General features: G+C 43.6%; 1 protein-coding gene across 1 annotated transcript in view; it reads left to right on the forward strand.

Moving 5' to 3' along the window:
- Positions 1-816: 816 nt before the first annotated feature.
- The window catches only part of NINJ2 (ninjurin 2), a gene marked incomplete at both ends in the record, with an annotated part of 44,267 nt that continues 27,685 nt past the window's right edge, over positions 817-17,398 (forward strand). The window contains one exon of the mRNA XM_084297218.1: positions 817-849. Within this exon, the coding sequence (XP_084153344.1) occupies positions 817-849 (33 nt within the window). The remainder of the gene's footprint in view (positions 850-17,398) is intronic.

Genomic DNA, 17,398 nt, shown 5'->3' on the forward strand with positions numbered 1-17,398 from the left:
TGATCTGCAGGCAGTGCAAAGTAGCAGAATTTATCTGAAATCTAGAGAATTGCACTGATTTTTCTGAACATTTCACCTAATACTTACTTATTTTTCTACGGTATGACTTGATTCTGGCTGTATAAATTTCCATTCCAGTGTCATTTGTAGTTGTTTTTAACTTCAGCGAAAAGCAGGATTTCATTCCAGCTGAGACCAGCCATATCAAATTCAAGCTGGAAAATGTGTTGAGGAAGGGAAAGGAAGGGCATTTTGGCTGGGGAGAAAAATGAGAAGAAGTGACTACAAACAGAGTGAAGTGGAAACTTCATCTCCGCTGTAACAATATCTTCCTTGCAGCAGCAGCAGCTAGCTGGCACAACTTTCTGGACCTAATCTCTTTACCCGTTAGTTTTTCATCCGTACTCTCTGCTGCGTGCTGGTGAGGGAGGGCGAGCTGGGTATCGCTGCTGTGGCCGCACAGCCCATGCCAGGAACCTCTTGGTACACCGTCCGCATCACCGCGTCCCAGCCCGAGTGAGCTCATGAGGCTCAGCTGGGCTCGGAGGTAGCGCCGACACGTAAGGAACACAACTGTCATGGAAAGTCTAAGAGGAACACTTGTTCCACATGCTGCCTGGACAATGAAGAATCAGCGTGCCACCCCCTCTCAGCCCCCAGCTGATGCCAAGGCGGGCGGCCGGCCGCCGGCAGATGAATAGCAGGTCTGTTCCAGCAGCTGCGCGTCCCGGTCCAGCGAGGAGAGAGGCTGCAGGAGCACACAGAGTGCCCTGCTCCTTGCGTGGTCCGCCGAGGAAGGGACCTGGGGGCAGCAGGATGGCCTCAGAAGGGGAGAGCATCAACCTGCAAGTGAGTCCATCTCGGGGAAATACCCGGGGGAAGGGGAAGTGGGAGGGAAGATCCCCGCTTTGGGGGAAATATCCATCCCTCCTACCACTTGCTCCTCAGCTTTCGCAGCTGATTTCACTTGAAAATGCAGTGCCGTTTTTTTCCTCTGCTGTCCTTTGAAGAAAAGCCAGTGGCAGGATCTCTTCCCCTTTTCTGGCAGGAGTTATTATGAACCTTTTTCCGAAAGAGTCTGGGAAAGAAGGGGGATATTACTAAGAAGGGCTGCTTTTTGGGGGAGTGAGAGGCAGCAGGGGCAGAAATTAAGAGTTCAGCTCTCAGAAGGAGGCAGCACATACTTTACAAGCTGCAAAAATCTGTGCCGTTCCTCATCTTACAAAGCCTTTCTCTGTTTGGCAGAAAGTGCTCCTGATCTGGAGAGGAGGAGAAGAAATAAATACAGAAAATGCTGAGGGAGCGCAGAGGCCAGGGTTTCCTATGTAGGGTTTATAGAAAACAAAACTTCTTGATAAAGCTCTTTCAGTTCTCTGTGTTCCTCTTCTGAGTGTTTGTGTTTTTTAAGAAGGGTGTTTCTTGTGCTCAGCATGTGTTTTAGGAAAGGGCAACTGCCCAAGGCTTTGGAAAAAGAAACTGTTAGAGATGAAATGGAATCAAAAGCCCAGATCACAAACACCTGTCAAACATCAGAAGTTCAAGCCCAGATTTGCACTTCAGCCAACTCCAGAGAAGGGGAGACCACGAAGCTTTGCCTGGGTCACAGCTTCCAGCCCTGGGAAGGTCAGCAGCAGTGTCCAAATTCTGCAGCTGATTTTTCTGTCTGTAATGGTCTTAACAGCCCTCAGACTTGAAAGTGGGGAAGTCTGTCTCAGTTTTTAACTCTTTGGCCCACGTCACAGAGGCTGTAATGTAAGATTAGAAACCTTTGGGAATAACCACATTATCCCAGAGATAGGTAAGTGGTCTAGAAAGAAGGACCAAAGATCTCCGATCCTGCAGAAAATAAGGCTCACGTCCCCTAAGATACGAGGTGCAGAGCAATTTTTTAAGACCTTCTAGCAGTTAAGTTCAGATAAGAGATACCATAGCTGAGGAAAATATACAGGTGGCTTTGACAATTGTTGAAAATGTATTCTGTGTAGCACTCAGAAAGAGAGAGGTTAGGCTTTTCTAGAACTAGGTAAAAAGGCAAAAAATATAGAAATCAGTAACACAGAAACTGGGGAGAGAGGGCACAGGGAAAAAAAAAAAAAGGCTAAATAAAAAGCCAAACTAACTCCTTGGATATTAAATATTTCCGCACAATGGAAAATTTCAGGTCTATATTGGATTTTTATCCCAGGTTTTATAGATGAAAAAATCAGCTTTGCAGATTAAAATGCTTATAAACTATGGAAAAATCTGGACTTGAGATTTTTCTGCCGTCAGACTTTTCTCTTTCAACCCATTTTGACATTAAATGAGAGCCAAAAGTGATCCATGGAACCTTCAGCCAAAAGCAGTCTTTACGATACTCAGAAAAGGTTGGTAAGCCCTAAAGGTCAATGTTCCCTTGAGTTATAATATTGAAAAGAGCATACAGATCTGTTTCTAGAGCTGAAAGATACAGAGTGTTTCTATCTACCTCTAAACAGGTTGCCAGAAGAAAAATCATGCTACTGAGATTTTCGTAGTGACACCTTGCAGGGATGAAGCTACCAGAAAGAACAAAACACACACAAATGCACACAGATTTCTGCATTCTTAGGACCAGAAAATATGCAGGGCTGGAAGGGGAGGGAAAGAGCATGGCATACAGCTGCACAGCTGGGACAGGCAAAGGGTCCTGGCATGACATGACTTGAGAAGTGGGGGATGTGGGGATTGATGGAGGGGGGTGGGGAAGAAGTCTTTCAGTAGAAAGTAAATTTAAAAGCCTCTGTTGAGTCCCTGCTCTGAGCACTGCCTGCAGAGCAGGTGTTTTCCTGGAAGTTTCCAGCTGTGGGTTTACGAGGAGCTGGTGGGAACGTGTGCTGCACACTCTGGGGCGGTGACGTGTGACCCACTTCTCCTCAGCTCCTGGCTGGAGTGGCAGGAACAGTTACGAATGTTAACTGTGATACAGTACAGAAATAGGGATTTTTATTTATAGGGTCCCAGAGCAGTTGCACCGTAACTACGAGCATTTCTTACACAACACTCACATAGCCAGGCTGGAGAGGTAATGAGAGAATAAAAATCATATGAGCCTCTAGCCTAGCACAGTGGAGAGCTAGAAGAGATCAAGATTTAAGACATTTCTAAGGATGATTGATCGGTCACCCACTTTTGTGCTCCTCCTAAAAGAGGAGAACAAGAGCTGGTTTAGCAAAACTAGAAGTCTCCCTAACAGGAGGCACTCCCTCGCCCAGCGTGTCATCAGCCTGTGGAATTTGCCATCTCCTGGAGCAGGTCAGAAAGACAAATATTGGAGCAACATTGAGAAGAGGTCAGGAAAATGTTATGACCAGTAACAATATTTACAGTTATGCAAGTTAAAAATGGTACCTTCAAATCCCATAATCCAATGGCAGGATAAAAATAAAAACCCTTTTCAGCTCCCTACAGGCAATAGTATGGTTGCTGACCAGACTGCAAGTGGTGTCTTGCATTAGAGCATTAGAGAAGATCTTTGCCAACTGACCAGAAGTGAAACCTGGAACAGGTCTTTACCAGCAAGAGGTATTTCCCATTAATCCACTTTCTCCCTCACAACATTTTTCTTGTTCAGCGTGTTTCAAAGGAGTCTCTTTTCCAGTTTTGACTTCTAGGAAGACTAACAGAACCTCAAATTGCACAGAGAGATGCTAAAGGGAAATGAGGCTGAAAGGAAAAAAGAGCCACAAGGCTGTACAGCATCCTCGCCAGATCTGCGCTAGCCAGCCAAGTGCTAAGACAAAGCTTAAATTAAAATCTTTTATTGGAAAGATTAGCTTACCTGTTAAAAGATAAAACTTTAACACAAATTAATTTCAATAATGGATTTTTCTTACCAGACGTTTTTATTTGTGGCTTCCAAGCAAAAGTTTCATCTTCCCCTATTTAACATCTGCCATTGACAAGAAACTGAGCAGGCAGACCAATAACGTGATGAGATATAACAGAGTATATTCCAAGATAGCTGGGATCAGAAAAACATGTTTGGGAGAGAAACAAAAGAAAAAACATACAAAGTCCTATCACCCATTCTTTTTTGCTTCAGGAAACAAAGGCTTACAAATCAAGATAGTAGTACAGCTTTGACAGTCACATTCTGGCTGATTTATCTGCACCTCTTTATGCTATTACTCCCCCTGACTCTCATCCCCTCCCCTTGCACAGAGATTTGCAGGGGGAGTGAGAAAGAGAGAGCCATACAGGGCCATTCTTTTCAGCAGCAAAAGACCCATTAAATCTGTTTAGCTGTGTACCTCAGCTGCTGCAGCTCATAATTTGGCATCTTAACACAACCCTATTTCATTGGTGATTTAAAGTAATATACCAGGCTTTGAATGGGAGCAACTGCGATGACATCCGTTCGACCACTCCCTCCGCAGTGGCAGTAACCAGGGGAAAGTCTGTGGGCAGCTGAAGTCAGTAACACTCACATGCTATTGCCACAGCTTAGGTTTGTCAAAGCCCAGGATGAACGCTGCAAAATGAGGCAAAGATTAGTGTTGAATCTAAATGGCTCCAGCATTTTATTAGGTTTGCATTTTTATATTTTCTAATTCATGAATGAGTGTTATGTTCTGCATAAATGAGTGTTTAAAGGATGTGCACTGGATGAATGCCATCCACATTCACATTGCAAAAGAGACTGTGTAGTGTATGTTGCTTCTTTCTTTTTATAGTTTCTTACTCCTTGGTTTAAAAAAATTACAATCCTCTGGGATGAGAAACAGAAATAATACATCACCATTTAGGGAATCATTCACACATCAAAAGTAAAAAGAGTAAACAGATAAAATAATCACTCCGGAAAACAGACCCTATGCTAAAATTTTTGGCAGAAGCTGTTTGGTGAATGCTTTGAATGCTATGTACATCTGCAGAAATAAAGACAGGTTTATAAGCAACTTGCAAGGGATTTTTTTTTTTTTTTAAATCATTGGATAATTTATTTCCAGTGCTCAGGTTTTGACCAGGTCAGCAGCAGGAAAATTTTAGACATGCAGACAGATTGAGTTAGCTGTAGGCCTAACAGGAGGGATTTTTCTAAAACGCCCACAAAACAAATGGAAAGTCCCACTTACTGCTCTAAATCCCATCTCCCACATCCCACTTTTGGTCTAGGCCTGATGAGGGAATGCAGTGAGTGTGTTAGACTTTTGGTTTTGAATTTTTTGTTTCACGGCTTTAGCTTGTGCCTCAAGGCTGTGACGTACTTACAAGTTCTTGGCTTGGGCACTTATTTGCCTGCTTCTGCAGCAACAGCCAGCTTGTGCTTTCTAGTGCTGTAGGACCTTTACCCTCATTTAGCAATTTCCTAGAATGATGGCAATATAACATCACCAGCCAAGCAGTGTCCCTGCCCCAGTGGACTTCAGTAGTGTTGTTTGGGTTCTGGGACAATCTGTGTGATTTGTGTTTGTATAACACCAGTCTGCAGTGAGAGAGAGAGAAACAAAAATCTTTCAGAAAGAAAATCTCAAGTGCTTCTAAAATAATTATTCCTGTGACATACATCACTGTAGTGTGTGCAATTCAATCATCAAGAGTTTGTCGAACTTACTCACCATGTTTTTAACAAAATTAGTCCAGTTATTACAGCCCCTCTGGCATGATCCCACTCCCCACTGCCAGGGTGCACTCCTCCTCCTGTGCCATTCATTTGACCATGGTACAGCTGATTCTCAGGGAGCTAAACTCAGAGAAAACTCATCTCTCTTTGTCAGGGTTTCTGGTCTGCTGTGCTGAACTGGTTCCTGGCAGGATCAGACAAGGGCTGACACCCAGGAGAGGTAGGTCTGTGTGGCCAGGAGAGCATGGAGAGGTAGCAGGTTCTCTCCTTCCAGCAGAAGCTGCCTCTCACTTCAGATCAATCAGCTGAAGGTCCAAGTCTGGGTGTAGCCAGCAGTAGGAGCAGGGAAGGTCCAAATGGTAGCAGTGATTGCTTTCACTAGTGCACATCACTCAGAATGCAAGATTTCAGATTGCTGCTCAAGACTAAAGCCTTTATAGGGCATGCTAGAGGTTAAGGTGAAGAATCACCAAGCGCTAGTCAGTCGACAGGCAGATATGAAATATGCTATCACACTTAGGAGTGAGAATGATCCTGTGCTCTTCTCCCTCAGTTGCAGTGACCTGCAAAGTCTGTGTAGCATTACCCGTGCTGATTCCAGAGACTTGTAACTCCGACACTAGCAGACAGACAGCATGATGACAGGACACTGAGAAGAAGGAGACTTTTTCTTAAGCCTGTACTAATGGGTCCTTTGTTCTCCAGCCAGATGTGGCATTTCTCCTCTACCCTGTACATTCCTCCCACCAGCTCTAACTGGTCCAGACTTCCCACGTAGAGAGCACATTCGTTTATGCCCTTCCCAAACAAGGGGATTTTCTCATCTTGAGCAGCTGAACCTCACATTTCAGGGTATATGGGGAAAATGAGGCAAGTGGAGTTGATCAGATCCTTGGAGTTATCCCACAGAAACCAGTGGCTTTATGTACTGGAGGCTGATCCAGCCCTGGCACTCCACCTTGTTGTGGGGTGGCAAAAGGCAAGTACCAATGTCTTAGTGAGAGAGGGAGTCTGATCCCATGCTAGCAAACCACATCCACAGTGAAATTCTGGGTGTGAAGGTAGAGAAGGGCAAGGGATGTTGATAGGAAGCATATCAAGTAGTGAATTAGCCCGACTGACCACTCAGTAAATCTGGTCTCACTGAAACAATAGGCATACAAAGGCTTCCTATGCAAGAGTATGAGGGACTCTTGTTAGAAAGGGTTCTTACACTGGGTTTAGGGCTAGTATAGGAGTCTGATAGCACTGCAGCAGAAAGAAAAGGCAATGATGTGCCATGAGAATAGCAATTTCCTTTGATGTATCTAAAACATTGCCTGCCAGGACTTGGTGAGAACCTGCCAGCAGTTGAACATAGGTCCACAGCAATATTACGTGCCAGAGCACCTCTTGGGAGACAGATTCATCTTTGACATGTCTTCTCTGAAGTCACGAGAGGCTCACAGGAAGAGACCTAAGTTTTTTTATGCCTGTTGTGGCACGAATTTCAGAGTAACCCAGCTTAACTGGGCAACCCAGCTTAATTCATATCATAATCTTTGCTAGGGTTGTTGAACACTCATACTGCCTCAGGCCCATACTGAGGTCCCACTGTGCTCTTTGGTGACAGTCCTTGCTCAGAAATGGTTCAGCAGTGGCCAGTGAATAAGAAAACAGGGCACAAAGTAAGGAGACAGAAGAAATATATTACCTGCCTGTACTGCCTGCTGTTGGACAGGGGTACTGCCACTTCCCTGAGGTAAGGGGAGAGGACCACGGAGGTCAGTGGCTACAAAAGCATAATACTTATAACAGATTTCTGTGCCTACTATATAAATATAATACCACTGAAGCGGGGTAGTGGAGAGGGAGCAGGCCTGGGAAGCATGGGTCTTCCTGGGGGGGCAGGAAGGACATGAAGCAGTTCAGGAGGTGACAAGATGGCGCCTGTGAGTGCCAAAGGCTGAGGGGATGCTCTGAGCTTTGCATGGTGGTGGCCCCATGCCCTGCCAAGAGAGGCAGTGAGCCATTGCTGCTGCACCCCATTTAGAGGACAAGGTCAGCTGGCAGCTGTACTAAACCAGTCCAGGACAGCCCTTCTGCCACCTCCTGTGCATCAGGGCCCCTTCCCCCTCGTCCTGCAACCTTCCCCTCAGCAGCAGTCTTTAACGGCCCCATCTCTTCCCCTTTACCAGTTTTACACACTGAGATACAGACAAGTGTCTCCCACACCTGCACATCACAGATTTGATGGCACAGCGCATGGGTTTTATTTAGTGAGTATTCATGAGCCTGGTTATGGTCATGGTAACATACACTTCTCCTGGCTGGCCAATGTCAAACTCTTCCACTAAGCCATCTTTGAGTGTGGGAGTCCTTTACAATGTGAAGCACCTGCTAAACCATGGATAAACTGATTTTTGTGTCTTTTGTCAAAAAGTTGCCTCCTTTGGCTTCATTCCATCCCATGCCTGAGAGCTGAGCCATGCCTCTGCTTCTCTGTTCACCTCCATCTGACAAACAGGTACAGTTCCTCCGCTCATTTAGCCAGTAAAAATTGAAGCCTTCAGCCCAAGCTACCATTTCTCAGCTCTTTCTGAAAAATACATATTCATTTGTCATGTCTTTCCTTCTGAGAGCCAGCAACAGGTGATGCTCCATGCATACAATAACCCCCCCACAAAAAAATGTGAACTTCTCTAAGTATGAAAGGACATGTGGGTATTTTCACTGCCATTTCCCCATCCCTGGTTTGTGAGTCAAATGTTTATAAAACTCTCTCTGAGAGAAGGGAGTACACGAAAGGAGCTCCAAGAAACTTAACACTACTGTAATCTGGATCGCCCCAGGTATGTAAACATGCAACAGAAACTTCTGAATTGTACACCAGAATGATGGAATAGCCTCAGTGCAGATGCTGCAAGATTCACATCACCAGTTACCATACACCTTGACACACACCTTTGAAGCAGGCAAGTTATAATTCCTTGTCAAATTACATGAATCAGCTGTGTGATTCTATAATTATAGCTGTGAAAACCTTTATACTCGGGATCTTAGAACTTTCTATCCAAAATAACCCTTAGGGAAGAAATTTCTCATGAAGCTTCTTGGGTCAAGGTTCAGCAAGTGCTGGAAATTCTGGGGGAATCCTATCAGCTACTTTAGAGAAATGAGAACAAGAAAACGAGATGTTGTGTTGTTTTGTGGATTGTTTGGGCTCTTTTCTTTTTCTTTAGGTTTTTAATTTTTGTGAATATTTATGCATATTTGCAGGACTCTTCTCTTTGTAGCCACACAAGTCAAAGTAGTATTTTTGGGGAAACGAAAAAATCCCCAAACTCACCACAAACCCTAGTTATGTGAGAAAAACATCTGCCCCAACCATTCTGAAAAGAGTCAAAGGGCAATCAACCATTCTTTTGTAACCTATGTTTTTCTGAAGGAATGTTTCCGCAGAAATTAAATACACTGAAATAATACGTACACGGGACTTCTGTGAGAACCAAGTTCTGTTGTCCTTCATTCTCCAAGCATTTTGTGAATATCAGTGGATTTAATTTCACAGTCCCTACCAGAAGAAATAAGTGCTTTCCTGCTTATTTTGCAGACGGGTAAGTCAAGGCAGAGGCAGTTAAATGACCACTGATGTATCCAAGAACATACAAACAGAAAATGACAGAAGCAGGAAGAAAAATCAGATCATCTCTGACTGAATACATGAATTGCCATGCAGCAGCGTGGTCTGTGGTTCCATCTGTACTTTTCACTGACTAAAGTCTTAATCTCCACTTTTCCTTTTTTTTTTTTTTTTAAAAAAAAGAAATTGTTAAAAGATTGTTGTATTTAGTCATCAGAGAGCACTCTGTTACTTCACACAATGTAAAGTAAAACATTAATTGAGGAATTGAAGCAAACACAATTCCTACCCTGTTGAATGTAACTTTAACATCAATTGGAAACAAATTTTGTTGACAAGCTTTCAAAAGTACAGGCACACAGCTGTGTTTGCACCTCTTTCTTGGTGGAGCTAGAGTCATGTTCAACCATGTTGGTGTAGGAAGCAAACCCCAAAGCCAAAGTGAAGCAAGCTAAATTAAATTAAACATAAATTCTGACTCAGAATGATCACACATGCTCTTGATGCCTCTATTCTACTTTAAGTTTGCACCCTTTTTTAGCTGATTCAAGATTAAATGTTCCTCCACATCCCTGTGTGACTTCAGGCTGTGTCTACGTATTTTTGCTGACTGGAGCTGAAGCACTGACTGTGGGGAGGTTCATCCTCACCACCACCACCAAAGCAACTGCTCAAAGTAATCACTCTATCAAGACTGTCTGGGCTAGGAAACTTCCATTACTGAGTTTCTAAGCTAACCCAGATCATTGTGAAAGAGCTTGTTTAGGGAATGCGCAATTATGTCTTCTTCCAAGGAAGAATTAAGTCCCCTGTCTTCACGAGTCTGGACAGAGACAGAAATGGCAGCTCCTTTAGACAGGCCCTCATCCATCTTATTGCAATGGAATAATTGTTCCCTTTCTTGGATTTTTCTTGGCTGGTCATCTTAGAAAAAGATCTAGTTCTTCTGGGATGATTTGGGAAGATCATAAGATTTACAGTCTGGGTTCTTTCTATCTTAAAAATAAAGAATAAGGAAAATAGATACAAACAGAAATACAACCCAAACCATTCCTGCATAACACCAGTGCTTGTTTTTCCTTATCTTTAGCCCACGGCATACCTCAACTGGCAATCCACACTGATCAGAGAGACATCCAGCAAAGAATTAATATGCCACAAGAAAATATAATAAGCTGCTGTTTTCCTCTCTTTTAATAGAAACAGATTTGAACTCCATTTTCATCTTCATGTGCTAGATTCTTGGGAGTTGATTCTGGACCAAATCCTTAGCCAGTCCCCATTTCTGGCATGTGGCTGTGAAAAAGTTGCCCAAGGGAGTTGTGTCAAAGGGCTTTTACTTTGCTCTTAATGGCTCCACGTAGGGTCTGAAGGAATCTGAAGTGCTCACGAAATGTGGTTTCCCCTCTGGTGTTTGCTGTTCAGCTTGCTCAGCAGCTCAGTCCTTTAAAACCATTGTGAGTGGATTTAGCACTTGTGAAATAATGCTGGCCTATTCAGATCCAGAGAGGGATGGGCAAAATCCACCAGCACAATAGAAGCCCCTCTTCCCTCCTCCTCAGATGAGAAGCAAGGGTGCAACAGAGTTCAAGGGAGAAAACTACTCATACCCAGGTGCTACACAGATCCTGGGGGAAAGAGATATGGGCCTAACAAAATAAAAACGCTAACACGCGTTCAGAGGAGGTAAAAACCTCATCCTCATAGAAAAACAAACAAACAAACAAAATCCTTACGTATAGAAAGCAAATCATGAAGGAGAGGAAAAAAAAAAATAGGGATAAGGTGAGTCTTATCCCTGATTAAAGGCCTGTCCCTCCTCCTGCCCTGCAGCCAGGAGAGCAGACCCAGAAGAGGGCTCCAGTGGGGTGTGGTGCTTGGCAGCACAGCAGGAAAAGCTGCAGCTCATCTTGTTTTGAGTTGCTTTGGTTGTGCAAGGATATTGACTTTCTTCTTTTGTGCCCGTGATTTAAGAAACGCCAGAATCCCACAAAGCTCACAATATGGCATGATCACGGGAAGAAAGAAGGAAAATCAGCACTCGGAGACCTATTACCTTCCTAGGGACACAGGTAAAAATTCAGCAAGGCTCAGAGTCCACAAGTGACAGATTATGCCTGCTAGTAAACAAAATGGGGTGAATAGATAGAGAGGACTGAAAGTCATGGAAGCCTGTCCCCAGAAATCAGAGAAGATGGAGCCCTCCGCTTCCTCCTAGCCCGAGCTACTAAGTATAGCAAGAGGCATGTTTCATCTCTGAGCCATCTAATGCACAACTGTTCTGCTGAGAGCTTGAAAAAAAAAATAAATAAAGATAACTAATGTCATCTCTGATGTGGACAGCGTGGCAGGCATGCTATAGATCTGTATCTGTATGCAGAGATTTGAACTCAGGACCAGGCTCAGACAGGCAGCTCCAGAGCAGATGGCAACAGTGCTTGGTGGCTACTAATTAGGTTAGCTTTTGGTGAGTGATGTGGAGCTGAGCAGTCCTCTGATTCATTTCCAGCCCCCTCCGTGCTACCTCCAGCCACAAGCCTCCGAGCGCAACTCTGAGTTACTGAGCTGGGTCACTCTCAGGGCAGACACTTTTTGGGCCATGGCGAGATGGCAGTTCTCGAGGAACCCCAGGTGGGGAATGGGCTTGGGACTCGGACACGGGCCAGCGTGGTGGTGGTGGTGAACTCAGGTGTTTACAGCCAGGGTGGGGCAGGGGCTGAGCCCAGTGGGTCGTGTTAAAGCACTTCCTCTTGCCTCACTTGCACAATGTACAAACAGGGACATTATCTCTCCTGTGGGAGCAACTGACTCAGATGCTTGGCCAGCTGCAGGGAAAGGTGTCTCCATAGCTGCCAACAGCAAAGACTATTTAAAAAAAAAAAATAAATCCATCACTCTGTGGCTGCACATGATAACAAAACAGCCCTCTTTTTTTGTGTGTGATCCAAAAGCGTTTTTTTTTCTTCCTTTGCTCTCCTCCCTGTTTTTTCCTATCTAAGAGCCCAATCTGTCCGTTTTTGGTGTGCCTAACATATGTTTTTGGGCACCCCCGCCACATTTTTTTTATTTTACATATTATCAAATGACGTATGAAAAGTAAAGTTCAGCCAACTAAACCTCGAGAGAGTTATGCAAGAGCAAGTAGCACTGATACGTATTTTCAGCTTTACCATGAGCCCTGTACAATTAGCCATGTACGTCCATGGACTTCATACATCTGTTATGAAGCACATTGTGGGTGCATTGTGCTGCAGATCTGGCTGGAGCAGTTTGAGAGGATGCTGTTTCCCAATGGCATGCTGCTATCCTTCAATCAGAAGACAATGCCTCTAGCCCCATTCTCCTCACCCCCTCTGAGAAATAAGGGGACAGCAACTAGCTGAGTAACTGCTCTGGCTATCTCAGCCGTTTCCACACGCATTCTGTATCACTGCCCAGCACACGATGAGGCGCTTCTTCGTTTGTTATCATCTGCCCAGTGGGCGTAATTGTAAGGCAGATTCAGCAGAAACAAGAGCAACGCTTGTGGGAAGTTTGTCTTAGGACTAGCAAAATACAGAGACTAAGAGAAGGCTGTGATTTACTGATCACAATCTCTGTTTGGGAGGATCTGTGTCTTTTGAAGGGCTGCTTGTCCTCCTGGTGCGTTGTGAAGGGCAGGTAGGCCTCTGTGAATCCTCCTGGTTGCATTATAGATAATATCCCGTGGGCCCAAAACTGTGGGAATATTGTATCTGTTACCAAGCAGCTCTGGGTCTGCCTTTTGCCCAAGGCACCTGTATTACACACACAGTCAACGCTAACATGTTGATACCTGCGAGCAGAGGGAAATTCACATTCTGTGCTTAAATGCCGCAGGAGCTGAGGTGTTAGGATGTGCGAAATTAAGGTAGGGAGGGCAGGGAAGGAGAGGAAAGGCTTCGCAACTACAGGCAATGTAATAGGCATAGCTGAATGAAGGCCTTCGAGATAGAAGAGGTATCCTTTGAGGCAGCCTTTCTGCAGAAGGTAGATTATGAGGTAAAGCCTTTTCAAAAGGCCCAATGAAAACAAGAATATTTGGTGCCTGGGTCGAGAACTGAGAAGAAAAATTGTAATGATTTCCCTAAATATTTATCTTCCTGTCAGGTAAATATTGATTAAGAGTCCCTGGTCATGACAATCATGTTAACAGATGGAGAGGAGTTTCTTTTGCCCATCTTCTCTGGTCATCTCATCATCAGCATCAAACATGGTATCAGGATGCTCAGACAAGACATAAACTGTGAATAAGCATAAAGGGGCAAACTTGCATTTATTTTCAGTTTTGCAGAGAAACTGACTCTAATGAGCGCACAGAAAGGCACCACAAAACATCTTCACATAAAGCTGATCTGCTGCAATGACAGTGAGCTGTGCTGCAGGAGGCAGTAACCAGAAAAGGAGTGTGATCAAAAGAGTGCGATCAAAATTGAACAAACTTTGTGTTAGGTATATGCAAATGTCAAAGCACACAACTAAAACTGGGAGCTAGTATGAGCTGCTTCTCTGAGCCCATATCAATTAACGACAACTGCAACAACCATGGGACTCCAAAACACAAGCACCCAGTGCCTAGTCCATCCTGTACGGTCCTTTCTTTTTTCCTACTTCTCCCTACACTTAATTCTCCTCAACTCTTTGATCCCTCCTCATTCAAGAGTCCATTTGGGCACAGTTTTATGGCTGCACTCTTACAAGAACCCACCTGCAGTACAAAATGCAGACTGAGTGAACCCAAATGAAGTCCAGGGCATTTGTTCCGTATCAGCAGTTCCCACTTATTTTGTCCCTCAGCCATCTTGAAGTGAGAAACGACAGGATAAACACCAGAAGCAGTAACAAAAGAATCATAAGAAACTTGCAGTTCATACAAAGTTTTGTTTCCCACTCTAGGGACCTTTGAGGGTGTTTTGTGGTCGAATGAGAGTGCTTTTCAGAATACAACTATATTTGCAGAATTTGGGCATTAAATTGTCAGAGAAAGGGTTATTCTGCTTTAATCTCCTCCCATTCCTATTCTGGCCCAGAGGCTTTTGCTTCCCCAACATAGTCTCCTAGGAAGCCCTCATTTGCTACACCCCTTCCCAAAGGTCTCTCAAAGCAACATCCACCCAGGAGATCTCTGAAAAACACAATTGTCACTAAGGGGATTTGGGCCTCTCTTTAATTTCTGCTATGCTGTACTTTAGCTCCTCATTATAAAGTTAGCTCTTTAAGGTTCTTTGTCTCTGCAGGGTTGAAAGTTGCTGACTGAATGTCTGGGTCCAATTTTCCACCATTTTTCCTTTAACTGGCATTCACAGCTAAGCAAAATGTTTGTATAATGCTATAAGATCCTTCACACTAAACTTATTTAACATTTTGAACCTGTTTTTCAAGGAGTTCATTAAAAAAAAAAAAAAAAAAAAAAGCAGCACGAATAAATAAGAAGTCACCAGAAGAAAATGCTAGCCTAATCTTTTAGTATAGAGCCTGAACTGTGGGTTGTTTTTTTGTTTTTTTTTTTTTTTTTTCCTTTTTTTTTCTCTCTTTTCGTGGATAGAAGAGGACTGACATTTTTCTAATCTGAGAATTTAGTTCCCAGGGACAGTGCATGAGAAAACAGCAGTAATATACAGAACACCCAGGAACAGTTGTTGAAAGATTCTCAGGGTGTTACTTCTGGCAGGACATCAGGTTCCAATAAAAAACACTGAAAACACTAGACTAACAACAACAACAATAATAATAATATTTTACCACAGATGAAGTGTATTTTATCTGAGGGTCACAAAAGGCTTCTGGAAACAGCAAATGAGCTCCTTCAGGAGGCGTAAATGAAATTAATGCTCTGTGGATGTTTTCATAGGTTCACTTCTGCAGAAGACAGGCTATTTTGTGCAAAATGTTAGAGGGTGCAGAAAGAAAAGAGTTAACATGTATAGGCAAGCGTGAAGCATTCTTTGTAGTGAACTTGCATAGACATAGTAACCTATTTTTTAATGTTTTCAGTAAATCAACTGCTGACATTCCACACACACAACCTGAGCACCTGTCCACAAACCAGGTAACCAAGAGTTACACTGTGCAAATACACAAAGTACTGGGTGAATTCATGCACATCTATTTGACTCTAATGTGAAACTCTATATGTTATGCTTGCAATTCCTGCTTGGCACCTTTTGTATGTTTTCTGGGACCAGTTTGAGACTTAAAAATATAAAAATATGCACATAAGAGTATGTGAAAAGTTAGGGACTAGAAGTAAAAGTTCAGCGTAGATCACCTGCAAACTGCTAGAAGCTTTGGACCCAAACCCACACTCTGCAGCGTTAGGCTACCTCTTCTAGGGAACCTTTCCATGGTGCAGCTGCTTTTCACAAAATAAAAGATGCTGCTTCACTCTGGGCTACTGGTGAATCTCAGCCTGCACTTCATATATGATACTGTGAAGATGTTGCTGGCGTTGTTATACTGGCAAAACTCCCAGTGGAAGAACAGCTTTTACCAACTAAATGAGTTGTTCATCAGTTTCCACAAAGAGAAGACAACGTGACATAAGCAGTCCAGAAAATACATTGCATCAACAACAGCTTTTATAGCTTAACTTGATTGCTTATGACTTTTTAGCACAAACATACAATCAAATATTGCTGCACTGACTTTACCTAGGTGACCGTAAAAGGAAAGGGTATATTGAGATTAACGGCACCTTTCCTCAGGGTCTCTCAGTGCATATTTTCCATCAAGATTACTTCTCGCTCTTTGTAGTCATTTTCATGGTCACCATTGCCCTTATTTCCCAGCCCAGCACTCTCACCAGACAGCAAAACCTGTTGAGAAGTCACTGGCTGTGCCCCTAACACACAGAAACACAAAAGTTGTAGTCACTGTTTACACGAAGGAAATTATGTGAAACAAGTCATGCTTCCTCTATGTCATCAGGTTAACAACAATAGCAATGAAGGTTTTGTTATGACACCCCCAGTCCAAGGTAATGACTAACAGACAGAAAGCTTGCATATCGGGATGATCTAACAGCCTGCTGCTCCCCAAAAGGGGAGGTCATGCTCTTTTCTTCAGCCTGGAACCCCTTGCTCCCTCCTTACCTCCTGCTCCCAGACACATCTCTCCTTGCTTTTGTGTGGCGTTTGACAGACCTTTCCATCAAACTATTCAGCTTATTAAAGTTGGAGGAAATGGTATTTTTGTTTTGTTAAATTACCTTGGCTTAATGAGCTACTTTGTCTCAGAACACGGTCTTATGAAAGCCAGAGTGTAGGAGAGCAGAAGGCCCATAGCAGAAACATTTGCTTTGGACTCTTAGATCAGCACAGCTACAAGGTGCAACCCCCAGAGTTTGGCAAACAATGCTTTCTTGTTGGTAGAATCGTTGAATTACTCAGGTTGGAAAAGACCTCTAAGATCATCTAGTCCAACCTCTAACCTACTACTAAAGTCCACCACATGCTATTAGTTTCTATAGAATCACTACCTTATCACAGTGGTAGCTTCACTTCTTCTACATAGATGACCATAGCTGCTTTCTGAGAGAATTTGTTCAAGCCAGAAGGGGGATTAGCAGAATAACTAGTATAATTCAGAAGCCACAAATAGAGCTACAAATGGACGCCTCAAGCTGTACCGTGCAATCCCACAAAAGAACGAAGAAAGGCAATTAGAGCTGATGACACGTGACTGGAATAGCCTTCGTGGGTTGAATATACCGTGATGGCAAGACATCACAGCCACTAGGAGCTGTGTAATGCTTTACTCACTATCAGGTATACCCACGTCTTCTCTGTGGATTGAAACAGTATCTGTGACTATATGACTAAGCTAAAGCATACAGAAGGTCACCAGCCATCACAGTGCACTGCAGAATTCAGCCCATTTTCTCTGTCCAGTTTTGCTTGCCCTAGACCTGGAGGGCACCTTGTCAGAATCCTTAAATAAGCTTCAGTGCTACCCCACTTGAGTGTTTTCACCTCCCGACAAATGCATGTGCGTTTGTTCCTTTCAGCACTCAGTTGCTGCACAGAGGTGACAGAAGATGTGGATGTGTAACCGCTATCACTGGACATGGGTTAAAAGTTTATGAATTTGTCACAGCAGCTGTATTTGGAAGCTAAGTTCTGAAAAAAATAAACTGTTGCATCTTTCCAGATTTTGGTTTTGAACAGCTCCATAGT

The sequence above is a fragment of the Netta rufina genome (assembly GCF_964035555.1).
Source record: "Netta rufina genome assembly, chromosome: 1".
In the NCBI taxonomy this organism is placed as follows: domain Eukaryota; kingdom Metazoa; phylum Chordata; class Aves; order Anseriformes; family Anatidae; genus Netta; species Netta rufina.